Source organism: Abrus precatorius, unplaced genomic scaffold, assembly GCF_003935025.1.
Source record: "Abrus precatorius isolate BTA unplaced genomic scaffold, Abrus_2018 Scaffold9, whole genome shotgun sequence".
Lineage (NCBI taxonomy): Eukaryota > Viridiplantae > Streptophyta > Magnoliopsida > Fabales > Fabaceae > Abrus > Abrus precatorius.
Genome location: NW_020874439.1, coordinates 27979937 through 27990666, shown reverse-complemented (window position 1 = coordinate 27990666; position 10730 = coordinate 27979937). Strand labels below are relative to the sequence as shown.

Below are 10730 nucleotides of genomic sequence, written 5' to 3'. Positions count from 1 at the left end.
AGGTTTACCAGGTTCCTTCTCTTGTAGAATTTGAGGTAGCTCATTAGCTTTGCTTTTAATGCTGATGTTGTGTCGTGAAGAATATTTTGATGTCATAGTTATTCCTGAATATCCATCTTCCTTTTGAGTGATAGATTGTGTCCCATGTTATTTCTTGTTATTATGACAATATTCCTACTTTCAGAATAATCGTTTCTTTTGTACATTGTGTGTGTTCTTAATTGATTCAACTTATTTTAAAGAAATAATTGCTTATTTTTATTAGCTCCATAAGACAACTTTTAAAGAATGAGTGATTATACCATCAAACACGGGAATCTATCTAGTAGAGGATTATTTCAACTTAACTTGTAGAATCAAATTTGAGTCTTAGCAAATATAACTATACTAAATATTCAACGGTTCTGTCAGTGAAAGATATTTTTGGTTAAGATGAAAAAAAGAAGAAGGAAAGAATAAGTGATTATTTCATTAAAAATAATTGTATCTACACATGAATTTATCACTGTAAAATATTCTTAAACAGTCAAGAACTTAGTGATTTTCCTGTTAACTATTGATGTCTTACAAATATAGAAACTATGAAGTAAAATAAAAGGCGATGTTTTGTTCTAGAATATGCATTTCGTCTCACTTTCAATCGGAGGACGTTTTAATCCTTATTATAAATATAATGTATGCATCTAAAAAACTTCTTAGACATCGTAGGTTTTATCCTATGATTTAGCTCTCTTCCGAGAATCTAGGGGTGTTTTGTCGTCAATGGCCATATTCTTCGTGAAGGTTTGTCTTATGTAGAGATAGATGTGCCGTGAAGTTGGGTTTGGCATTTCAAGTTGCTTGGGATTATTTTAATTTCGTCAACGGCCATAATCTCCGGGCATGTAACATCAATATGTTGTCTTATATATATAGATGTTCCTTAAACCTTGGTTTAATATCTAAAGCCTCGGGTTGGTTTGAACTTTGAAATACTTTTATTTTATGGTTAATATAAAATTTTAAAAGAGGAAGCTGTTTGAGAGTGATATGTTAAGCCAACTCCATGCCTTGGATTAGTTTAATCTTGCAAAGAGTAAAAAGATTTATACAGAATCTATGAGACACTGGGCCTCTCCCACTAGCTAGTTCGTATTGATACTGTATATCTATGCAATTGGAGGTATTTAACTATTTATAAAGAATTATATTCTCAAAACCATTATGATTGAGCAACCAGTGACTGAGAAATTACCTCCCTCATGATTGGTTTGATTAATTTTTTGAGTTATGCAGACTAGTGACCTGATCGAGTCTTAATCAAACAAATTAGTTTGATTCAATTTTTTAAAACACTGAAAAATCCGCTGAGAATACCATTAGCATTAGTTAAATGACAACTCTAATCATAATGTTTATTTATTTATTTTTAGTTGGGCAATGAAGCGAGTCTCGTGTATGAGAAAAATCTCCCACTAAGATTTAGATGAAGGTAAATCGGAGGCAAGAAATAGGGAAGAAGGCTATAAAAAGAAAATATTACTTTTACATTATTTGATTGGATAAAAATACATTTGAGACCCACCAAAAACATTACCTCTCATAAGAGGCATGAAATATATTCGAGGGAATATGCATATTTTTCTCCTTATTTAACTGATTAAAAAAAAAATCAACTTTGTATAACAAAAAAAAAAATATATTTTATATTAAGATGAAAAATATGTAATAAAAAGTTCTTATTTTTTTTAATAATATAAAAAGTATATTATTTTTTTATTTATATACTATTTTTTCCACTAATCCAAATAAATAAATAAAAATTTCTTCACGTCTTTTTTTTCTTCTTTCAATTCATCTAAACAATACATTGATTTATTTTATTTTATTATTTACATATTTTTAGTATTTTACTCTAAACATCCAAACAAAGCATAATACCTTCTGAATAACTTAATTATAAGCAAAAATAAATAAATAAAAATGATAACCGTGATCAGGGTGCCAAGCATAACGCTGATAAACCCTTTGCTAAAATAAAGTCCCCTAAAAGTATATTAATTATTAATAATTTTTTATTTAAAAAACTATTATTATTAGTGTATAAATAATATTAAAATAAAATATTTTTCAACTAAAAAAAAATAAAGTATTATCATATTGTGACTCATCTGTTTTCAATTAGTAACTATATTGTTTATTTTTTATTATCAGTCCTACTTTAAAAATATTTTTTTATTTAATATTTTAAACATTATGATAAAATAAAGCACTAAGGTAAAAATTATCATAAATATTAATTATCTAGTATACAGATAATATTTACAAAACAATGTCAACAATTAAAAACAAAATTACTAAAATATTACTTAAATCAATAATATATCAATAAAAATTAAATATATTGACTCTAATGTTAATTAAAAATAAATAAAATTGATAACAATCATTTAATAAATGATTTTAAATAATAAAAATATAAAAATAAGTTTCAAATAAAATATATAATAATTTAAAAATATTATTTAAATTATTTTAAAAAAACTCAATTTAAATTTCGCTTTGAAGTCTAAATATTGATTGACGTGACATGGTAATGATAAGTGTTTATATATCTTGGAGGCCACCGCCCGCCGTGAGGAAGTTTCCTATGTACAGCTTAGTAATTTCTTCGTCATTCATGCTTGGAGGCTTCCATTACTTGGAACAGATGTGCGTGTTTCACCATTAACACAATTCATGAAGCTTTCCAAGAAATAATCTTCTATCGACTTTGTTAAGAAAATCTCATAAAATATTGAATTAAATTCACTATATATATGTCACGATATATTCGAAGCTGTAGTACAAAAATACCTCAACGCATGATAACTAAATAGTGTTTGTAGCTATGGACGTGAAACTGGATAGGATACTAATACCTGTGATTTTGTGCATAGTTGGAATCTCGGTTCACAACTCAACGTCATCAACCCTATTTCTAGTGTTTTATGTGATTAACACAATAATTTTCGCCATTCTCGTGGGAAGTCGCAAACCATCTTCAACAAATTTTGACGAGGCTTTGCCTTTTCTTCCATCTTTATTTGAAGTAGAGGGAGAAGCACAAGATGGTCTTTTAGCTAATGTAAGAGATGATGAAGTTCATGAAAGTGATGATGGATGTTGCAAATCTCTCGGTAATAATATTAAAGATGAAAGTGTAGACAGTGTTGACGAAAGTATAACGCAAGAACAAGAAGAATTCGATGATAATTTGAGCACAAGAATTGAAAACTTCATCGCCATGGTCTACAAGGGATGGATTGAAGAGAGCCACTGGGATAAATATGGCATAGACATATGAATTGGAAGTGACAATGGGATTTGTTTTGGATCTAAACATTTCTCATAAAAGCAGTATTTTTGTATGATTAGCATTGGCTTCTAATTAACTAGTTTTAGGTTGTATTGTTTTTAGCCATTGTGGAAGGTTAATTTGTATCAAGTATTTGGTCGAATCATCCACGCTACGAGTATAAAGATAAATAATTTCCAAAATACAGTTGCCACGGATTTAATTCAAATATTTATTCATGTACAAGTTAACCCTAATTTTAAAGGATTGGTATTATATGAATTTTATGAATTTAAAGACTAGATTCTTCGGGAACTAAATTACATATATATTTGAAGAATATCATATTGATTTGGAGTAAGGATTTTTTTATGGCATTATTTAAGAAATTAATAAATAATAAATTAAAAAAATTGTTAAAATGTATTGAAAGTCACAAGAACAAGTATCTTTTTATATTTAGGATTAGAAAATTTATACTTTTAATCCTTTAATCAATATATGTAAGATTAGTATTTTTCTTGGAGTAAGGTTTTGCCAGATACAACCTCTACTAATCATGCCAATCTGCCTTAGATTAGATCTGGAATGAAATAATTTTGGGAAAGCGAGAAAATGTGATTTTTTTGTTTGAAGTAAATATCATCTAATTTTAAAATGAAAGAAACAATATAATAAATTATCGTGAAATATTTTATTCATTCCTTTCAACTTTTTATAAACGCCCAAAAAAGGTAGCTCAAAGATAATTTTTTTATATTTCCTGCCATTCCAAACCCTCCTCCATCGAATTTGTAACTCAATATTAGAAATTCTGCACTGTTCTTAACAGTAATAGAAATTAGAGATGTTTATAATTCAGTATTTACTCAAAAAAATCATCTAAACTAAATATAAAATTAATATATAATTCAATTTAAATTTAACATCAAAACAAAATCAATTCAATATGTTACAGTTTAATTTGAATCGACTTTTATGGTCTTTTTAATGTTTTTAATTGAATTATTTTTCTAAAAATTATTTATCAGTATACAATTTTAATTTAATTTGATTCAATTTTAGCAGTAAGAATAATAAATCAGACCGAATCATTATATATATATATATATATATATATATATATATATATATATATACAGTTTTTAGTTTTTTCATATCAATTTGATGATTTAAAAATAGTTAAGTTTTGAATAGGCCTGATAGAAACATGTAGCTTTATACCAATGAATAACCATATTTGCTCTTACCCATCAAATATTTACCCCTCAATTATATTTGCGACAACCGTGTCCAACTCAATCGAACGTAAATATGTTCTGTAACATATTCTGTTTAATACATTTTTTATTATTAACTAAAATTTACACAATTATGCAAATCTTATTCCTTATTTAATAACTTCGTTATCCCAATAAAAACACCAAAGAGTGAGTAAAAAAATATTAAAAATTGTTACTAGTACATTCAATGATACAAAACACTCAATTCTTGGCTCCAGGAACAGTTAAGAAGTTCTTAATGAAATCATTCTTTCATATTGAAATTCTCGACTCGATTAAATGATTCTTATGGAATCTCTGCTTCTGTCCGGCAATCGCTTACAAATCTGATTTACGAGTAGATGATAATGGTTATATTTTATGTGCTGCGACGAGATAGGGCTGCAAGAGAAGAGGGAGTTGTAGAGTTCCGCAACTACTTCAGCTACCTATGTTACTGCTATCAATAAGAATTGGAATTCATTCACTTCTAAGTAACATCAATATCTAGCTAGAAAGCTCTAACAATCCAGATATTATTATACATAAAAAAAATTGAAGTGAATATAACATGCGAAACTTTCTGATTCAGCAAAATTAATCAGTATTGTGGGTTGCAAACCATGAATTCTTAACCAAGACCCGTGCCCGCATCCTGGCGAGGTGCATCAGCCTTGATACGGGGTGGCCTGACTACACGATCAATGAGGCCATATTCAAGAGCCTCTTGTGCGCTGAAGCGTTTCATCCTGCTCAGGTCTTGGGCAATCTGAAGAGATGCATTAGAAATTAGTTTCTAAGCCAATAAAACTTAAATTCTTAAAGTTTTAATATAAACGCCCTGGATAGCAGGAACTAAGATACACAATAAAAAAATGGATATGAAATAGAAAAACTGAGAAGAGGCGAGAAACCAACAGAGGGAAAATCATATCCTTGTTGAAGCAGTGTGTCAACGTTGAATTTGACTTCACCATCAAAGAAAAGCTAACAATTGTTTTCAAGATATTTTTTTTTCTCTCTTTGAGTGAGCAAGTTTCTTAGTCAAGCAATACAGTCGTGAGATTCAAACCATAACATAAGTGACACAAACTCATTTATCTACAGGTATTTCATTGTAGAGTGAACTGACCGTCTCAACAGGCTGGCCTGTTTTCTTTGACAACTCATTGAAAAGGTAATCTCTGATTCTGAGAAGTTCATTTGCTTCATTACGAATGTCATCAGCCTGACAGAATTATCATGATGTTAGCATAAAAAAGGAGACGCAATCCCATTCATAAACCAGAGAGGTGAAATTAATGACCTTAATCTCAGACAGAAAACAGACATACCTGGCCACGAGCAGCTCCTGCTGGAGATTGAAGAGCAATTCTTGCCAGAGGCATTGAAAAACGATTGCCCTTTATATGGCAGAACAACATAAAAGGATTAATAGATCGTAAGAACTATTTTCATAACACTAGAGAAGTCAATATACTCAATGCAGTGAGCACAAGGCACAAATAGCATGAAATGAATTAAACATGAATGCAACGACAGAATGAGCAGAACGAGGAAGCTTAGGAGCCAAAATATGATGGAATTGGTGACAAATAATTCAATGTTTATTACTGCTCTTTCTTTTCATTTAATTGCTCATAATGGGATCTCTATGAGGTACTCCATTTTATTTCAATCTACAGGACTTGCCAGGTTTTTCATTGGAACATATAGTACCATAATTGATAAACTGATAATATGATCACTCATGAAAGATAACGCTATGCTATAAATATAAATTGTATATGTCATGCCCTCACCAATGGTTAAAGAAGCAGAGAGAGAAACTATTATCCTTTTATTTCTGGGTTGTGTACATGATTTAGTGTCACAAAGTTATTTCAAGTGCCTACTGATGCCAAGCATAATTCTTAATCATATTAATGGCAGGGGGTGGGGATACAAATGTATGATACAGAAATAACTCTCAATAGACAAGTCTAAAGTCCAGACAACGTAGGTCATGTTTGATAATATGGGGAATAGAAATCCCTAACAGTATAATGCCTTACTATGGAAGACTTGATTTACACAAGTTGTATTAATAGACTGTGATAGTACAGTACCTTTTCTCCAGCTGCAAGGATAAATGTTGCAAGATTATAAGCAAAGCCAACACAGTGGGTGGCTACAGGACTCTGCAAGCTCTGCATGGTGTCATAAATAGCCAAGCTTGGTGTAACCTGCAAAAGTTGCAAGCTATAAACCATGACTAATCAACAAGTGGACATTAATTGATTATTAATTTAACACTAGAATCATAAAAGACTTACATCACCACCAGGACCATTGATGAACATATAAAGCTTCTTAGAGTTATCTATACTGTCAAGGTACAGCATAGTTGCCAATATTTGATTACTAAATTCTTCATTTATCTCTTGTCCAATGAAGATAATACGTTCTCGATACTGCAACAGTAATGCACTAGTTTTTGTAGACATTAACTTTACAAAAGAGATGAAAATATAAAGGAAATTTGAAGTTCACAGCTGAATAGTGATCTATACCTATGTGGCACAGAAAACCAGTATGTTTTAGATGTTTAAGGTGTAAAATTAATGATAAACACCAATGTGTGTAATGACTTACAAGGGCATTCCATAAATCAACCCATTGCCAAGTTCCTTCACCAGGCGTCAAATAGGGGACTTTAGGTGTCCCTATGGGCATCATTCGAATCTGTGCCCTTGATGGATTGTGGTTAGCATACCTGAAAACATGAAAAATTTATATTGTTTGCATCAGTCTGTTTTCAATGACATTTAACATGTGACAAACTCTCCTACAAAGTCTGACACATCATTCATTCTCAACTGGTGTAAACCAACCTGTATCCATACTTTCAATAGGTCAAAGATGGATTGTGTTTAACATTCTCCTTTTGAAATAGGGTGGATACATATTAACCATCGGATATAAATTTAAGAAAATCAACGGTCTGAAATATCATTGATAATTTAATAAATAATTGCAAAACAGTCCCTTACTGGCACTCATACACAGGCGGCAATGTAGTACACTTGACACAAGATGACCACTTTGATAGAGCTGCATCATATAAGGTGCAATCAGTTGGCAGTGGTAGGTAACAGCAGCTTCCATTTAACATGACCATTTTGATAGCTTCTTCTAACATGTCAAGCCCCTTTTAGCCTCTCCCATGTTACTATTCCCGAACATGCTCAAGCTTCCTTGCAAGAACTTGGCTATCCAAGGCCATAGCTTGTCTATTCTTAACTCCAATGTCCTTTGCTTCTTAGAGCTCCACTTTATTTTACCAAAGATTCAAATCTTGACTCAAGAGTGTATTCATAAGGTGCTCACCTCTAAATAAAGGCTTGCATGGTGGGATGGAGGCACAGTCCACACAATGGAGTGATGGGGGACATTGATGTGGATGGTGACTGGCCATCTTCATTATAGAACGGTAAATGATGAATTGATGATGTGGGGCTCATGTGGCAGGCTGGCAGAACAACTAGCACAGGATTGTTTACAGTGATTTATGAAAGTTTTAAATCTTGGTTGGTTAAGGTGAGAAAGAGACAGTTGAGTTATGGTGGTCAATGGTGAAGGATGTGGTGGTGTGGTAAGGTTTGTGCATTTGTTGCTAGTTGGTTCAGTGAATGATGGAGGTGCGTAGCAGAGGTTGACAGAATGACAGTGGCAGGAATCAGTCAAAGGGGAAACCTAGGTTAGATGACTCCTTGGAAATGTACAAAATAAGATAGGGACTTTTTAGCAAAAAATAATTGATATAAGGATTTCTGAGCAACAAGGTGCATGGATGCACCAAACAAAATGTAAGGTGCTCAGTCTGTTAAAGATGATTAAGAATGCAATTCACAATCACACTTGTAATAAGAAAACTAATTATGATATATAATATCTCATGTTATGCTATGAACTCAAGTGCTGTACTTTCAAAAATTACTTGCTAATCTAACAACAACAATCATAATAAGATAAGTGGGAATTGCTTCCTGCTGCCAGGAAAACTGTGTTGGAGGGCAAGTGTTTTGTTTGCAGATTTACGGAATCAGAGTCTGTAAATCTACCAGGTACACAGTAGTAAAATGATATAGCAGGGCAATCACAACAAGCAAACACAACAAATACAACATGACTCACTTTTCATCACAAAACACATTATGAAGAGGAAAAATGGAAATGAAACTGATTCCTTTCATAACAACAACATCTAAGTTTTATCCCAATGAGGTTGGCTACATGAATAATACAATGCTATTGAACTCAATCAAAAATCAATTTTTTTAAGATATTATTAATTGTTATATTTTTTTAATAATTTTCTCTAAAGATTATATGGGTCTCCCCTTTATCTTTTTTCACTAGATCAAGTCATTTTATTCACTTTTTTCACTGCTTTTTCTAATGGCCTTTTCCAAATCATTTTAATTGATTTTCTGTCATCTTTTTCACAATATATGCTATTCTAATATTCTTGACTATACAACAATAATTTCTTACCCTATCCTTATGTGACCATTCATCCATTCTAGCATTTTATTTATGAAATTTCCACTTTTTTTCTCATGCTATTCCTTTAAAATCCAGCATTTACTAAGAAACAGGAATTTTAGTGTACAGTGCAAATGTACAATTCTAGCTACATAATCAATTACTTGCCAGTACAAACGGAGGTTAAAGAGCAGCAATTCAATCCAAGAGATCGTAATCCATGTTACTGACTATCTTGGAAAGGTTTATCACAGTGAAGATGGCACCAATTCTAAATAAGGCACACTCCAAAAGCCAAAAATAAATAAATAACTCATATAACCTCACCGAAAAGAAGAATATGAATTGGAAATGGGGAGTAAGGGGGATTACCGGCAAAGAGTCTTGTGAACTTTTCCATAAAATTCAGCGGTTAGGTTAGGTTTTGCCGCTCCAAATGGACCTGCAACTGAAAATGGTGAGCAAACAGAAAGAGTTTGAGAAACGAAGATTGAAGAAGAAGAAAGTGAGGGAATGGGACACACTCGCAGATTGAAGTTTCAATCCGGAATAGAGTTTAGTGGCAAAACTGCAACGGCAAAAGAGAGAACATAGTCAACGAATTACATAATTTATAGTAAGTGTATCGCAGATGGAGAGAGAGAGAGAGAGAGAGAGAGAGAAACCTAGGAGTTGGAGGAGGAGAAACACGAAGTGCAGAACCGGTCGTGTAAGGTGCGACCGCCATGTTGTGGAAGGCAAGGTAAGAGAGAGCAGATAGGGAAGTTACTTCCTGAAGAGTGAAGATGATGAATGATGAATATCAACGACACCCCGTTTCAATCCTTCTTCCTTTTTTTTTTTTTCCTATAACTTTTCCATGCTAGTTTAGAACCTATTATGAAAGTTTACTGTGATATATTAATATTTTTTATCATTTAAAAATGTTAGATAATTTTTTTTTACTATAATACATTTTTACAAAAAAAATATTTTTTCATGACGTTTCCCTTTTTAAAAAATTAGAAATATTTAATAAAACATATCGTTCGTTTTTTAAGTATTCGTTGACAAAAACAATTTAAATATAAAAAAATATTTGATTAAAATAACATTGAAAATGCTAAAAAATTAAAAAATATAATTTTCTATTTAATATTTTTTATTCATAAGTTTGTAATAAGTGTTTGTTAACATTCATTTTTATTTTTACTAAGAAAAAAAACTATCTTAAACTTTTATTTATAAAAATTATAAATAAAAATTGTTCTCCATTCGAACTTTAAACAAAAAAGATAGATATTATATGTATAAGATTTAAAATGTTTGTATTATAAAAATTAATAATATGATATTCCTTAATGAAAAGATTTTTAACTATTTTGAAAATTGATGATATCTTTTTCTTTTAATTAGATCTCAGTTTTAATAAATTGATTAAAAAATATTATTTTTTACTTTCAAGAAATTAAATATTTTTATTTAATATCTTTTATTTTAAATTATTAAGAGATTAAAAGATTAACTTTTTTATTAGATGCCTCATAACTAATTTTTCGCTTTCTAGGGATCTAGATACTTGTCATCATGAATCTTAAGATTCCGTTGTCACACCGTACCAAATCTGATACGATAAATGCAACCAT

General features: G+C 30.8%; 1 protein-coding gene across 3 annotated transcripts; it reads right to left on the bottom strand.

The window, feature by feature from the left end:
• Positions 1-4750: 4750 nt before the first annotated feature.
• LOC113849568 (ATP-dependent Clp protease proteolytic subunit-related protein 2, chloroplastic) lies at positions 4751-9976 on the bottom strand. Of its 3 annotated transcripts, XM_027479567.1 has the most exons (10): positions 9771-9963; positions 9630-9673; positions 9478-9547; positions 7213-7333; positions 6894-7031; positions 6687-6803; positions 5913-5981; positions 5711-5806; positions 5201-5347; positions 4751-5038 (listed from the first exon to the last, which is right to left on the bottom strand). In XM_027479567.1, the coding sequence occupies exons 1-9, from the start codon at positions 9830-9832 to the stop codon at positions 5210-5212; spliced, it is 855 nt and encodes a 284-aa protein (XP_027335368.1). In that variant the 5' UTR covers positions 9833-9963; the 3' UTR covers positions 4751-5038; positions 5201-5209. The 3 variants fall into 3 exon arrangements, with proteins under 3 accessions (XP_027335368.1, XP_027335367.1, XP_027335366.1); XM_027479566.1 differs by lacking the exon at positions 4751-5038 and having other exon boundaries at positions 5099-5347; positions 9771-9976; XM_027479565.1 differs by lacking the exon at positions 4751-5038 and having other exon boundaries at positions 5099-5347; positions 9478-9553.
• Positions 9977-10730: the final 754 nt, after the last annotated feature.

What these genes read in the sequence shown, in the direction of transcription:
- LOC113849568 (XM_027479565.1), bottom strand. Translation starts at nt 9,832, where the DNA reads ATGGCGGTCGCACCTTACACGACCGGTTCTGCACTTCGTGTTTCTCCT. An exon ending in TCAATGGTCCTGGTGGTGAT is followed by an intron (nt 6,804 to 6,893) that starts GTAAGTCTTTTA and finishes CAACTTTTGCAG; the next exon opens with GTTACACCAAGCTTGGCTAT. An exon ending in CAGGAGCTGCTCGTGGCCAG is followed by an intron (nt 5,807 to 5,912) that starts GTATGTCTGTTT and finishes TAATTCTGTCAG; the next exon opens with GCTGATGACATTCGTAATGA.